The 16,430-nt window shown below is 41.8% G+C and overlaps 1 protein-coding gene across 5 annotated transcripts in view; it reads left to right on the top strand.

Annotated features, from left to right (window-relative positions):
• The window catches only part of LOC132391313 (prosaposin-like), a 122,222-nt gene that overhangs the window by 4,563 nt on the left and 101,229 nt on the right, over positions 1–16,430 (top strand). For all 5 annotated transcript variants that reach the window (XR_009511173.1, XR_009511168.1, XM_059964346.1 and 2 more), the window contains exon 2: positions 5,582–5,702. Coding sequence is in view for 3 of the 5 variants with exons in the window: in XM_059964346.1 (XP_059820329.1) it covers positions 5,582–5,702 (121 nt within the window). In the remaining 2 variants the exon portion in view is untranslated. The remainder of the gene's footprint in view (positions 1–5,581; positions 5,703–16,430) is intronic.

Below are 16,430 nucleotides of genomic sequence, written 5' to 3'. Positions count from 1 at the left end.
GTTCATATCTCTTTGAAATCTATTACAATCTATTAGAATCCTTCTCACAGTTCACTGTACCTCTGTGTTCTTTAATATTGAAAATTGTGTTGTCCTCTACACCCAACCCTAAATCTTTGATTTATATACATTAAGAAAAGCAGTGATACAAGTACCAACTGCTGGGAAACTCCCAATGCATTGTTCCCTCCATTCCAAAAATAAAACAAACAATCACTACTTATCTATGTTCTCTGAAATTTCTCCTTCTCCTCAGCTCAGCTCCTTCTATTCCATGGCTTTGATGACAAGCCCAATCTACTGCATCCTACCAAAAGTAATTTGGAAATCCATAAATACTTCATCAACCATATTCCTCTCATTAGCCTTCTCTGCTACTTCATCAAAAAACTCTCTCAAATCTCTTGGGCACCTGTGATTCTTACATAAACACAAGAGATTTGCCAGATGCTGGAAATCCAAAGCATTCATTCATTCTTTATTCACTATGTCGTGTGTGATCATGGTCTTGACCATGGTTGTTCTTGGCAAATTTCTATATTAGTGGTTTACCTTGCCTTCTTCTGGGCAGTGTCTTTACAAGATGGGTGACCCCAGCCGTTATCAGTACTCTTCAGAGACTGTCTGCCTGGCATCAGCGATCACATAACCAGGACCTGTGATGCGTATCAGCTGCTCATACAACCATCCACCACCTGCTCCCATGGCTTCGCATGACCCTGATTGAGGGACTAAGCAGGTGCTACACCTTGCCCAAGGGTGACCTGCAGGCTAGCATAGGAAAGGAGCACCTTACGTATTTTTTGGTAGCGACGTACTGTATCTCCACTCCGGCACCCAAATCCAGAGCAACACGCACAAAATGCTGGAGGAACTCAGCAAGTCAGGCAGCATCTATGGAGGGAAATAAACAGTCAATGTTACATGCTAGTTTTCACTAATGAGGTCATACTTGAATGAGTGTATTCTAATTCTGGACCTGATTATACTTTTTAGAATTTTCCCTGCCACTGAGGTTAAGTAAGGGAGAAACATTGCCATTTTCTGATTCTCAGGCTCCACTCTCTGAAATCTGTGAATGTTCAGAAGATTACAAACATCACTTCTGCAATTTTCTCCATCGCTTCCCTAGCAAAATAAGATGCAGACCATCTGGATCAGGTGATAGCGCTGTAAATGCAGTCAGAATAAGACCAGTTGAAATTGGATGATGGGTGAGCACCAAGTCAGTAAAAGTTGAGCATGTTCTCAGAATAAGGATGGAGCTGGGAATTGAGCAAGTAGGGGTGAAATTGGAGGAAGGTTGGAGCTGGAATTGGAACATTTTCAGAGGGATTTTGAACCAGGTTAATAACTTGGAACCAATTAAGTGGTAAATCAGAACAAAATGGAATTTCAGCAATAGGGCGAGAATTGGAATATCAATGGGGATGGAACAAGGCTGGGAATGGAGTTGGACCAAGTTCAGGAGTTGGTTCAATACAAGGGTAAGAATGGGTGCGGAAGGGTAGTGCAGCATGGTAGCATAGTGGTTAGTGCAATGCTTTACAGCACCAGCAATCACCGATCAGGATTCAATTTCTGCTGCTGTCTGTATGGGTTTCATCCAGGTGCTCCGATATCCTCCCACGTTCCAAAAGGTACGGTTAGAGTTAGGGTTAGTGAGCAACATGCTATGTTGGTGCCAGGAGTGTAACAACACTTGCAGGCTTCCCCCAGCACAATGCTCAAACCATGTTAGTTGTTGACACAAACGGTGCATTGTACCTGTGACAATGTACATGTGACGAGCAAAGCTAAACTTTTCATTATCTTCAATTGGAACAGGATGGATTATATGATTGAAATAGGGTGGAGAAAGGAATGTGAACAAACCTTTCTCTTATGCACACCTTCCAGTAGCATGGTTTTGGCTTGCTTGGTGAATAGAGGCAATGGATTGGCCATCAGAAAGTCTTCTGAAGCCATAATATTCGTGCTGCTGCTGTGATTCCAGACCTGGAATTTATTGGAACAAAGCCAGCAGTAGAATCAGAACAGGGTGAGAGTTTGTAAAAGGGTGGAGGGTGGGATGGAATTGGGCATAGACTGGAAATGGAACTGAAAAACATGGATTTGGGAGGTTAGAAGAAGGTAAGTTGGATCAGGAACAAAGCGGGATAAACTGCTGGGAATAGAAGCAGAACAAGTCTGAGAATGGAGTTAGAACAAAGCTGAATATGGAATTAGACAAAAGCTGGTGATGAAAATGGAAGGAATGAGATGGAATATGAACAACGATGATCAAATTGTCCAGAGATATACTGTAACTGAGACAAGTCAATCATTTTATGACTGGAGCTGGAATCAGTGCAAGACCATGAGTGGTCAGAAATGTGATAGGGGGTGAATTTAAATAAGTGGTTATGGGACTGGAACAAGGCCACACATGAAAATCTGTGTCAGGGTGGATAAGGAACTAGATAACGGATGGGCACTTATTCAGATCAAGAATGGGAATTGAATCAGAACAAAGTAGGATGTTGAATCGAGGCCAGTTAAGGAATTGGATAAAATGTGGAGTTGGAATTCGAAAAAGTTATATTTAGAATTAGATAAAGAATAAGAATGGAAGTGGAACCTAGCTGAAGATTAGTGGATATGAAACAGAAAAGGCTTGTGAGGAACACAAAAGGTGAGAGCAGAAAATGAATGGAGATGGAACTGGAAGTAACTATGAGAAGGGTGTGGAATACCATAGATGGAACTGGACATGGAATGAAAGGATTAATGTACGAGGAGCATTTGATGGCTCTGGGCCTGTACTCACTGGAGTTTAAAAGAATGAGGGTGGATCTCATTGAAATCTATCCAATATTGTAAGGTCTAGATAGAGTAGAAGAGAAGAGGATGGTTCCAATAGAAGGATGGTCTAGAACCAAAGGGTACAGCCTCAGAATAGAAAGATGTCAGTTCAGAACAGAGGTAAAGAGGAATTTCTTTACTCAGGGGGTGGTGAATCTGTGGAATTCATTGCTATAGACTGCTGTGAATGCCAAGTCATTGAATATGTTTTAAGCGGAGATTGATAGGTTCTTGATTACTAAGGGAGAAGACAGGAAAATTATGTTGAGAAGGAAAATAAATTAGGCATGATCAAATAGTGGAGTAGATTTAATGGGCCTAATACTGCTCCTATATTTTATGGTCTTATTGAATGAGAACAAGGGGTGGGTGGTGAGATGAATTGGAATGAGGCTTGACATGGTGTTGAAACAAGGCTTGAGATGAAATCAGGTCAAGCCTGGTGATGAAATTAAAAGAAAAACTGGAGGTGAATATGCTCTGATGCTGGACATGTATTTGGAAATGATTGGATGATGGAACCATGTAGTTGGGCATGGAATTGAAGATTAAATTAGCTTTATTTGTCACATGTACATCAATTCTGACAATAGAACTTATACAAGATGTAAAAGGAACTTGAAGATCCGGATAAGCTACAGAGTAAGGCTGGAGACAGAATCAGAATATGGAGGAGTTCATTAGAGCAAAACTGGAGATGGAATTGGAATAATACAACAGGTAGAACTGGGAAAACATGGAAATGTGTCATAACAGACTGAGCTTAGGATGGGAGCAAGGATGGAAATAGAGTGGGAGAAAGGTTGGAGATGGAATCAGAACAATGCTGGTGTTGGAGTCAGCGCAAGATTGGAAAATGAATCCGAACAAGGAGGCAAAGACTCAGAAAAATCATGGAGATGAAGTTGCAACACTGGAGCGGGAATTGGACCAAAGCTGAGGATCGATTTGAAGTAAGGTTTGCAGGATCAGATCTAAACAGGATGGTATTCAATTAAGTCTGATGGACAAAGGGGAAAAAGCAGGAACTAGGCAGGTGGTTTGACTCTGAGGTTAGAATATTATTCATAAACCCCGAATTGCTTCAATTCAGACCCCAAATAGGTTGACAAGATATTGAGCCCACCTCACACCTTTTTGAATTTTCAGTCCCCTTATATTACATTTAAAGATTAAAGATAAAGATTTGTCATATGTGCTCAAAACATACAGTGAAATGCATAATTTGTGTCAAATCAAATCAGTGACAATTGTACCGGTTGTTGTGCTTCTGGTGTCAACACAGCATACCCACCACTTCGAAACAACTAACCCTAACCTTACGTCTTTGGAATGTGTGAGGAAACCAGAGCACCTGGAAGAAACCCATGCAGTCATGGGAGAATGTACAAATTCCTTACAGGCAGCGGCAGGAATTGCACCCCAGTACTGTAAAGTGCGCTAACCGTTACTCTACTCTGCTGCCCATTTTTATTGTATGTGAGATATTTCCGGAGCAGAACTGGAAAGAAATTGAAGCAAAGCTTTCTTATTCTGGAAGGCTCATATGACATAACCTTCACCTGTTAACCTGATATATCAGTTAGTGTTTGTCAGTCAGCATCTTTAAGCCTAATCAATTGCCACCTTCTATCCTTAGTCTGCATTATTTGTTCAGTCAGGGTAAAAATGGTGGCATTAAAGTTAGCCAGAGTGGCCCAGGACCAGGGAGGAAGGACAACAGCTATTGACCCATTAGAAATATTGGGTGAGGATGATATCATAGAGTCATAGAGCACTACAGTACAGAAACATTCTTTTCCGTCTGTCCAGTCCATTGCCAAATTCTTATTCTGCCTAGTCATATCGACTTACACCTGGACACGCCTCTCCACACCCATCCCACCCATGTACTTATCCAAACTTCTCTTAAATATTGCAATTGAACCATGACTTCCGCTGACAGCTCGTTCCACACTTGCACCACCCTCTGAGTAAAGAAGGTCCCTCCCCTTAGGTTCCCCTTAAATATTTCACCTTTCACCCTTAACATATGATCTGCTTGCATTTGCCCTATTTAATGCCCTCTTACTTTTGTATACCTCTATCAAATCTCCTCTGATTCTCCTACACTCCAGGGAATAAAGTTCTAACTTATCCAACCTTCCCCTATAACTCAGGTTGTCAAGTTCCGGCAACGTTCTTGTAAGTTTTATTTGTAGTCTGTCAAGCTTATTGATAACTTTCCTGTATATGGGTTACAAGAACTGTACACAATACTGCAATGCAGGCCTCACTAACGACTTACAGAACTTCAACATAACATTCAAACTCCTGTACTCAGTTCTCTGATTTATGAAGGCCAACGCGCTCTCTTTACAACTGAATCTACTTGTGACACCATTTTCAAGGAATTGTAGATCTATATTCCCAGATCCTTTTGTCCTACCAGAATTATGGATCTATATTCCAAGATCATTTTGTTCTACTGAATCAGATCTGGTTTAAGTCATGGCCTGAATGATTTACCAACACTCAATGTTCAGGTTTAGTGTGGTCACTGAGGTAAGATTTCAGGGTCTCTGGAACAACCTGCTTTGTCTTTCCTTTCTTTGATGTTTTGCATGATTAAATCTGGGGGAAACTGTCAGTGCATATATCACTGCATCTTATCTGGATGGCAGGGCCTGACTGTCCAAATGATCATTTCTCCCCCCCCCCCCCCCACACCCCACTTCCCTTTTGCATCGAAAATGAGTCAGCACCTTCAGGAGACAAGTTGAAAAGGTGGAAGACGTCTCGCCTATCTCGCCCTGATTTATTGTGGAGATCAATTGAACGAAGCTGGAGTGGTGACAGCTGTTTGTGCACACAGGCAGGTAAAAAACCCCCGCCTGCCAGCAGCAGTAAGCTACCTTGATTTCCCAGGATGCCTTGCCAGCCTGGGAACCAGAAGGGAGTCATGGCACAGCTGAAACCCAGGACTTAATCTTATGCACCATTAAGCACTCAGGAGCAAGCCAGCATCTCGCATATACATCATCCATGCTTAGTAAACATAATGATGACATTAGATTAGTAATTTGAAATGAATTTTCTTTTTATAGGGAAACTGAGAATTCCTGCAAAAAAAAAAGTCAATTACCTGAGAAGTAAAGCATTTATGAGTTTTGCTGCTCTCAGATGCAGAGGAGCGTTAACTGCATCAGGACGTTGAGGGAGTTGATGGATCTGGAATATTTTCTCACAATTTCAAGCCTGTATCACCACCATCCATCATCAGCCGTCTTAAGCTTACAATGACATTCCTTTGCAACACTTCAAAATTACCATATTACCATTCTGTTTAGATAGAAGGAGCGATCTTAAAGCCATAACGCTTCTCTTTTCCAGCTACAGCATTAGATTTCAGATAGATGCTCTATCCTGTCATAACACTCAGCTGGTACTGTGTTAAGCACAATCACACACTTACAAAAGAGAACCTGCAGGTGCTGAAAATCTTGAGTAACACACACAAAATCCTGAAGCAACTCAAAATCAAGTAGCATCAGTGGAGGGGAATAAATAGTTGATGTTTCAGGCCAAGGCCCTTTGTCAGGACTGCAAAGAAAAGGGATAGAAGCTGGCAGGCGACAGAGATCACAGAGATCTCACTCAGCTCCCAATAAATAGAAGATTTAAACTTCTTCAAGGTAGGCATACTTTGAAGTAAAACAGATGAAATAGTCCTGAAGGCATACTAACTCTTGCTGGGGACCAGCAACATAGCTGTACCTAAGAGGGGGCCTGTTGTAGACACACAAAGCTAGATAGGAGCATTCAGAGGGGTCAGGGAGCAGGACAAGCTTAAGCTGCTCTCAGAAGACATGCATACAGTTGCATGTTTCCTGCAGGACGCACTGGAAAGTGACGAGGAGTGGGAAGTCCAGGTGGTTTCAGATATAGTACAATAATAACATTTAAAAGACATTTAGACAGGTACCTGGATATGAAAGGCATGGAGTGATAGATAGATAGATTGACAGATACTTTATTGATCCCAAAGGAAATTACAAGTGCACAGATATACAAATACAAAAGAGAAGTAAAAAAGAATAAAAAAAATAAGTTACCTCAAACACTCTAACAGGAGGGTGTCATCACTTCCCTGGCTACAGATTGGCTCACTGTAGAGCCTAATGGCCGAGGGTAAGAATGACCTCATACAGCGCTCTTTGGAGCAGCGCAATTGTCTTAGTCTATTATTAAAAGTGCTCCTCTGTTCTGCCAAGGCAGCATGCAGAGGGTGAGAAACATTATCCAAAATTGTCAGAATTTTCTGTAGGGTCCTTTGTTCTACCACAACCTCTGGCATGTCCAGTTTGACTCCTGTAACAGAGCCAGCCTTTTTAATCAGTTTATTGAGCCTGTTGGCATCACCCATGTTGATGCCATTGCCCCAGCACAACCACCTCATTGAAGATTGTACTGGCAACGACAGACTAGTAGAACATGTGAAGGAGAGGCCTGAATATTCCAAAGGACCTCAGTCTCCTCAGGAAATAAAGGCAACTCTGGCTCTTCTTGAAGCCTCTTCTTTGAGAAGCCTCTGTGTAGGTGTTCCTCTCAAGTCTGTCATCCAGGTGCACCCCCAGGTACTTGTGGGTCCTCACCATATCCACATCCTCACCATCAATAGTAACAGGGAGCAATGCAGGCTTCGCCTTCCTGAAATCCATCACCATCTCCTTTGACTTACTGATGTTGAAGTGCAGATGATTCAGTTTCACCATTTGACGAAGTCCTTCACGAGGGCCCTGTATTCATCCTCCTGTTCTCCCTTTATACACCCAACTATTGCTGAGTTATCAGAGAATTTCTGCAGATGATATGACTCAGTGTTGTATCTAAAGTCTGAGGAATACAGGGTAAACAGGAAGGAAGCCAGTACAGTCCCCTGTGGGGCCCCAGTGCTGCTTATAGCCATGTCTGACACACAGTTCTGAAGCCGCACAAACTATGGTCTGCCAAATGTGGGCAAATTGGATTACATAGATGGGCATATTGCTCAGCATGGATAAGTTGGGCTGAATGGCCTGCTTTCATGCTTTATTACTCTATGACTCCATGATTTTCAATTTCTATTCTTCCAGGATATGGTGGCATTCAAAGATAGCAGTTAACACTACACTTTACAGCGCCAGCAATCGGCGATTAGGTTCAAGTCCCACTGCTCTCTATAAGGAGCTTATACATTCTCCTCATGACCACATGGGCTTCCTCTGGATGTTCCGGTGTCTTCCCACATTCCAAGGATGTAAGGGTTAAAGTTTAGCAAGCTGTGGGCATGTTCTGTTGAGACGGAAGCACAGCGACACTTGCAGTCTACCCCCCAGTACATCCTTAGACTGTGTTAGTTGTTAACACCAATGATGCATTTTGTTGTGTGTTTTGATGTACATGTAACAAATAAAGTAAATCTTTATCTTTAAATTGTTCTGGTACTACACTAATACAGTCTTTGTACCCTGTCCCTGTGTGCTCCGTACACTTATATCTGTATAACATTGACCTCTGGAGACCTGAGCTGTGTATTACCATACCATCCACACTACGTGCAAGCAGCCCACTCAGCATTCTGTCATTCTGTGGACAGTATCAATATACAGCATGCCATCTCCCATCCACTCCGTAATGTACTGGTTAGGCACAGGAGTACATTCAGCCAGAGACTCATTCCACCGAGATGCAACACTGAGCATCATAGGAAGTCATTCCTGCCTGTGGCCATCAAACTTTACAATTCCTCCCTTGGAGTGTCACTGAGCTGATAGGCTGGTTCTGGACTAATTTCCACTTGGCATAATTTACTTATTATTATTTAATTATTTATGGTTTCTATTGTTATATTTCTACACTATTCTTGGTTGGTGCAACTGTAACGAAACCCAATTTCCCTTGGGATCAATAAAGTATGTCTGTCTGTACCACAGACCTATTTATTTAAGCCATATTATTCAGAACATACAGTACTATGCAAATGTCCTAGGTATATATATAGCTAGGGTGCATAGACTTTTGCACAGTACTGTATTATGTCTTTTCAGGTAATAAATAGTATTTAATATGACTGAGTTAATACATTGCTAAGTACTCTTATTTCTGTTTCCCAACTACCTTCCTATTTTAACCAATACACAGTACTTTACACAGTATGTTGTTAAAATAGGAAGGTGGTTGGGAAACAGAAATAAGAGTAGCTTACTGTTAGCTCTGTGTTATCTGTGTTATTTAAGTGTTATTTGATAACATACAGTACTAGGACCCCTAGCTATATATGTATATATGTGCCTGGGAATTTGCATAGTACTGTATGTTCTGAGTATATATCTGAGACTTAATGAAAAAAAGCGTTAAATGCTTCCAGTTAAATAAAGCATGTGCAAAAATCTCAGCCACACACATAGCTAGGGGGCCCAGGACTCTAGCACAGTATTGTATTTGCACATGCCTTATTTAACTGGAAGCATTTAACACTTTTTTTTTCATTACATGAGAGAAGGTATAATGGTGTGCTGTCAGGAGAAGGTTAATGGGTAAGCAGCTCCCTTCCTGACAGTTTTACACCACTGAACAGCATGTTGTTGTCAGGGTGCTACACCAAGAGGTGAGGGGGAGGTAACAGGAATATGCACAGCTGTTTTGCCTGGGTCACTGTCCTGCCTACGACTGGGCTCGCACTTTTCGGACCATAAAATGACATGCCCTTGTGCTCAGGTTCTGTCGGAAAACTGAAGTCAATGAAAATGTGAAAGGTGCCACTTGGCAGTCCCATGTGTGATCCGTCCTCTTTCTCACTCCGTTCTGTGTAATCAGATCGAGTGCAGCTCCAGGCAAAGGCCTTTCAATGCCATGAATCACAGTGTCACCCCGTTACTCCTCCAGCACACCCTGCAGTTCAGAGGCAACATGATAGAAGGGACAGCAATTGAACTAACTGAAGCATATTTCCTCTCTTCTCTCTCCTGGTACCATTGCTTCATCTTCATTAGGACTTGCAGCCTGTCCTAGGGAAGGGAAAGTCCTCAGGTTCACAGCCACAGTGTCTGTCTATTAAACAGAGCAGCAGGGGGCATGTCGCTGCGGTGGAAAATGGTCTCCAGGCTTCAGCGTAGGCAAGTCTGCAGAGCACATCACAGCAGGAGTCCCTTACTCCAGGCGCATGCCCTTAGCACATTGCATCACCACAGAAGATGGCTTGATTAAACCTGGTTCCAGCCAAGCAACTGCTTGGTGAGGCTTTGAAGGTGCTGGCTGCAGCCTCTTGCATGTTGGCGTGAAAATTTACCTTGAAATGCAAGGTCATTTTTCAGTCAATGCAATTTGTATCTCAGCAACTGCAACCAGATCAAGGAAGACTCTCAAGTTATACATGTACTCTTACAGTGAACTGTACATAGTCCAGATAAGGGTAAAAAAAACAATTTAAAACAATATTGAAAGATATTATTCTCAGGGGCTCTGTGTGTGGATGTTTGTGTTGTCTGTATGCAAAGTTCTCCTTAAAAATGTCTCAGTGACTCTATCACAGAAAAGATGGAAGTTCGGTAGAAGTTTGTTTTTCTTTTAAATTAATTTGTTGCTGTACGCAAGAAGGTCAGCTGTAACCCAGTGAAAGTCAGAAACCAGAAGAACACTGGAGCAGAAGCAGGCCACTCAGCCCCTCGAGCTTGCCCTGCTATTCAATATCGTGATGGCTGATCTTCCCCATAGCCCATCTCCTCTGCTGTGCCAGCTCCCCATAATCCTCAACTCCCTGATTTTCAAAAGATGTAGCTACTTTGTCTTCAAATACAGCCATCCCAGGTAATTAATTGGTTCCATATTTTACGGACCTTTGTAAGTCAATTTTGAATGTAAATCTGAAATAACACCAAAGTCTCTCAATTCAGTAACCACATCTCCACAGTACTGTAATGAATGGCATCAAAAGCAGATAAAACTGGTAACACTTACTGAAAGTGGAAAGGGAGGAAACTAGTTATACAGTTTGTAGAAGTGACACTACATAAGTATGTCACACTTTTGGGACAGAATTATAAAATCATAAAGCGATAATTAGACACTTCAGCCCAACCAATCCATGTCTAAGGGCCTGTATCTGTGCTTATTGCTTTATGACTTTATGTCCTAATTTCCTGTGCTTGATCCATATTCCTCCAGGCTCCGCCTCTCCATGTATTTATCAAAGAGTTTCTTAAATGTTACTATTGTACCTGCCTCAACCTCTTCCTCTGGCAGCTCGTTCCATATACTCACCACCCTCAGTCAGGTCCCTTTTAAATTTTTACTATCTCATCTCAGAATCAGAATCAGGCATGTGACGTGAAATCTGTTAACTTAGCAACAACAGTTCAGTGCAATACATAATCTAGCATAGAGAGAAAAAAAATAATTAATAAAATAAAACAATAATAAACAAGTAAGTCAATTGTGTATATTGAATAGATTATTTTAAAATGTGCAAAAACAGAAATACTGTGTACTAAAAAAAGTGAGGTAGTGTCCAAAGCTTCAATGTTCTTTTAGGAATCGGACGGCAGAGGGGAAGAAGCTGTTCCTGAATCGCTGAGTGTGTGTCTTCAGGCTTCTGTATCTCCTCCCTGATAGTAACAGAGAAAAGGGCATGCACTGGGTACTGGAGGTCCTTAATAATGGATGCTGCCTTTCTGAAACACCATTCCCTAAAGATGTCCTGGGTACTTTGTAGGCTATAATAATATTTATGGGACCTCACTTGTATGTAAGATTGAGTGTAAGTCAGGCAGTCATAACCTAAGACAACTTGTATCCCCAGTAATCCAGCCTCAGAAGGCCTCTGGAATTCCAGAGACTAGGAGCTATTTTCGCATGAAAATTGTTTGGTCCCTTTCATATACATTTTGTCCCAACATAAGACAAAGACAAAGTAAATTTATTGTCGAAGTACGTATATGTTATCATATACTACCTTGAGATTCATTTTCTTTCAGGCATTTATGGGAAAATAAAGAAATTACAAGAGTATTTATGAAAAACTCTACCTAAACACCAATGTGTGAAAGAAGACAAGTGAGTTATAGAATCCTTCACAGTGGGCCTGTAGTTTGTAAGATCAGTTCAGAGCTGTAGTGAATGAAGTTATCCATATCAGTTCAGGAGCCTAATGGTTAAAGGGTAATAACTACTGTATTTGTGAATCTGGTGGTGTGTAACCTAGGGCTCCTAGACATCCTGCCCAATAGTAATAGTGAGAGGAGAGCATGGTCTAGATAATGGAGGTCTTTGATGATGGATGCAGATTTCTTGTTGCAGTGCTCCATGTAAGTGTGATCAATGGTGTGTGTGTGGTGGGGGGGGGTGCCTTTTCCTGTGAGGGACTGAGCTATATTCACCACTTTCTGGAAACTTCTCCATTCCTAGGCAATGGTCTTTCCATACGAGGCTGTGATGTAACCAATCAGGATACTCTCCTCTCTGCATGTATAGAAGTTTGTCAAAGTTTTAGATGCCATGCCAAATCTACACAGACTTCTAAGAAAGTAGAGGCGCTGTTGTGTTTTCTTTGTGGTGGCAGTTACATGCTGGTCCTGGGACAGATCCTCTGATATGATAATCCTAAGGAATTTAAAGTTATGGGCCCTCTTCATCTCTGGATTAGATATACAAACAAGTCTCTTTGTTATCTTGTAGTCAGCTGGAGATGTTTTATCACGTATTATTTTAAAAAGCAACAAAACCTTTATATTGTTTCATCTCTTCCTACCTTAGTGATCCCTCGCTTACAATCCCACAGGCATTGATGCTTTTCAGAATCTCACAGAAATGTGAACTCAGGGGAGGAGTAAGTCACAGTGGAAATAAACTCATTCCTGTTCTCAGTTGATGCCAATATGTCACTTTCTAAAACGAAGCACAGAGTGGGAATTCTAGTTAATTTGACTTTTCCCTGGGAATCTGAAAGGGTCGCTCTCCCAGCAGAGACCAGCTATCTCAGCATTCAGCAGGGATGAAACCTGAAATGTGGTGATTTCAAAAGGTCAATGCTCCTGCAGGAAGACCTTCACATATCGAGCCATTAGAAAACCCAGTTCAAAAGTACCTAAAAGTGCCACTTCAGAATCAGGTTTAATATCACTGATTTACGTCGTGAAATTTATTGCTTTGTGGAAGCAGTACATATATAATATACAATATATGAAATATACTATAAATTATAATAAGCAATATATATATATATATATATATATATATAAAATAAATAGTGCAAAAAGAGAGCAAAAGGGTTCATTGTCCGTTCAGAAATCTAATGATGGGGAAAGAAACTCTTCCTAAAATACTGAGACTATGTCTTCAGACTCCTGTACCTCCTCTTTGATGGTAGCAATGAGAAGAGGGTGAAGGCCCTTACTGATGGATTCCACATTTTTGAGGTATCACCTGTTGTTGATGTCCTCATTGTTGGGGAAGTTGGTGCCATGATGGAATTGGCTGAGTTTACAACTCTCGTCAGCTTTATCCAATCTTGTGCAGTGTTCCCCGCCCCCATACCAGACAGTGATGCAACTACTCAGAATGCTTTCCATGGTACACCTGTTGAAATTTACTAGTTTTTGGTGACATACCAAATCTCCTCAAACTTCTAATGAAATATAGTTCCTCACATTTTATATTACGAAATTAAATCAGGTCATTCTAAGACTGATGAAGTGCCATTGTTTCAGCCCATAGAAAGAGTCATTATCATCATTATTATATGCTGTCTCATTGACGTGAGTAATCATGGTGTCATGACCATGATTGTTCTTGGCAAATTTCTTTACAGAAGTGGTGTGCCATTGCCTTCTTCTGGGCAGTGTCTTTGAAGATGGGTAACCCCAGCCATTTTCAATACTCTTCAGAAATTGTCTGCCTGGCATCAGCGACCGCATAACCAGGACTTGTGATATGTACCAAGTACTCATACAACAATCCATCACCTGTTCCCGTGGTTTCACATGACCCTGGTCAGGGTTGGGGGTTGGGGTGCTAAGCAGGTGCTACACCTTGCCCAAGGATGACCTGCAGGCTATCAGACGGAAGAAGCACCTTACACCTCCTTTGATAGAGACTTTTCTCCACCCCGCCACTCAATAGAAAGAGTATATGAAGGAAAACAACATTTTGTGACACAAAGAGGAAGAGAGGGCATTGGAAATCATAAACTTCAACCCACAATTCAATTTCAGGAAAAAGCACAGGGGTGAGAGCTATCACCATGCCCTGTTTATCACAGAGGGGATAGAATTGCAGTCCATCTGTCTAATCTGATAATTATATGTTTGTTAAATGCAGAAATAATTATTTGAAGAAGGGAGCACAGAAACTCATGGTAACTGTCCAGAAGATATAGGAAGGCATACATAATGTTTATAATTCCATACAAATTTATTTACTTGAATCTCTGATTTTAACTAGAATGGATAGCCAGAGACTTTTCTCCCAGCTGAAAATAGCTACTACTGGGGGCGTAATTTTAAGGTAATTGGTGGAAATTATAGTGGGGATAGCAGAGGTAAGTTTTTCATACAGAGGGTGATGGGTATATGGAACAGCCTGCAAGGGGTGGTGGTGGAGGCAGATACAATAGGAGCATTAGAAAAATTCCTGGATAGTCACATAGATGATAGAAGAATCAGATTCAGATTCAGATGCAGTTTATTGTCATTTAGAAACCACAAATGCAATGCAGTTAAAAATGAGACAACGTTCCTCCAGAATGATATCACAAAAGCATTAGACAAAACAGACTACACCAGAAAATCCACATAATGTTTGGCAATCCCCAATCCAGAGTCCGGAGAGGCTGCTGCGTATTAATATCGCGCTACCGTCTTAGCACATTCCCCAGAAAGGAGCTCCAAAGCCACCAGACAAAACAAGACCAAAAACTAAAGCTACAAGACCTGCACAAAACAACATAGTTACAACATTGCAAACAATAGCATAATTGATAAAAAAAAAAAGACCATGAGCACAGTAAAAATAGTCCAGAGACTTTAAAGGACTATAAGTTCAAAAGAAATCACCACACAGTTTCCACAAGTCCCCAGGGTCCCGACAGACACGCCATCCCATGCTGGCGGCAGGAGGGAATACCCCCACTATGGACTTCCATGGCGCCACCCAACTCAGCCTCGCAGACACAGCACACACCAAAAGCAACCTGACCGCAGTGGATTCTGAGTCCATCGAACCTCCAAGCCGATGACCATTCCCTCCGGCACAGCCTCTCCAAGCACCATCCTCTGCCGAGCGTATTAAAACAGCCCCGCCAACAGCCATCGGCAACACAACCCCGAGGACTGGGGGCCTGTTCTTCCCAGCAGAGTCCCGGACCTCACAGCAGCAGCAGCAGCAGCAGCAGCAATGAAGAAGGTCTTCCTGGAGATTTCCTGATGTTCCTCCATGCACCCACATCCATTTTCAATCGATTATGATTGCGCACGGCACCCCACTTCACAAATAACAGATTATCAGCTCCGGAGTGGCCCCAGCAAGCTGCGTCGCATAGCCATCTTGGATTATGGAGAGTTATGCAAGAAGGAAGGATTAGATTGATTGTAGACTAGGTTAAAAGGTTGGCACAATATTATGTGCTGAAAGGCATGTATTATGATGTAATGTTCTATGTTCTAATGAGAGAGTAGGGTAATCAGGACATTCCCAGTCAGAGTTATACACCCCAGGCACAGGCCCTCTGGCACAACTCATCCATTTCAACCAAGATGCCCATCTATTAGTCTCATTTGCCTGGATTTGAACCATATCCCTCTAAACCCTTCTTACCTATGCCCTAGATGTCCTTTATGTGTTGTATTTGTGCCTGCCTCAACCACTTCCTCTGGAGGTACAACCATCCTTAAGGTACAAATATGGAATGTGCTGCCAGAGGAAGTGATGCATATGGGGCAGCACAGTAGCATAGCGGTTATTGCAATCGTTTTACTGTGCCAGCTGTGTACCAAATTGAACCGAATCAGGTTCAATTCCTGATGCTGTCTGCAAGGAATTTGTACGTTCTCCTGTGACCATGTGAATTTCCACTTGGGTTGTTCGGTTTCCTCCTAAATTCCAAAGATGTATGGTCAGAGTTAATAAATTGTGGGCATGCTATGTTGGCACCAGAAGTATGATAACTATTGCAGGCTGCCCCCAGCACATCTCAGCCTGTGATGGTTGTTGACACAAAATAATGGATTTCACTGTATGTTTCAATATTTCGATGTACATGTGACAAATAAAGTTGCCTGTCAGGTTCCTATTAAATCTTCCCTCTTGCACTTTAAAATCCCAATAAAGTTTAAAATGGTAACCTCATCCCTTCCCGACCCACATCTCACATGCTGATAAACTAGAGACAAGAATGTTGCCATCTTCCCAAGCCCTTAGAATATTTCATGATTTAACACCTAATGCCCTCTCTGTGTTTACTCTTGTTAACATTACCCTACAAGTATCAAGATACAATTTGTAGGCCAATAGGCCAGAGGTCATTTAACCTGAAGATGTGGAAAATACAATGTCACTTACAATCGAGGGTTGTG

Source organism: Hypanus sabinus, chromosome 1 (genome assembly GCF_030144855.1).
Source record: "Hypanus sabinus isolate sHypSab1 chromosome 1, sHypSab1.hap1, whole genome shotgun sequence".
In the NCBI taxonomy this organism is placed as follows: domain Eukaryota; kingdom Metazoa; phylum Chordata; class Chondrichthyes; order Myliobatiformes; family Dasyatidae; genus Hypanus; species Hypanus sabinus.
This window is presented reverse-complemented; position numbering and strand designations above follow the sequence as displayed.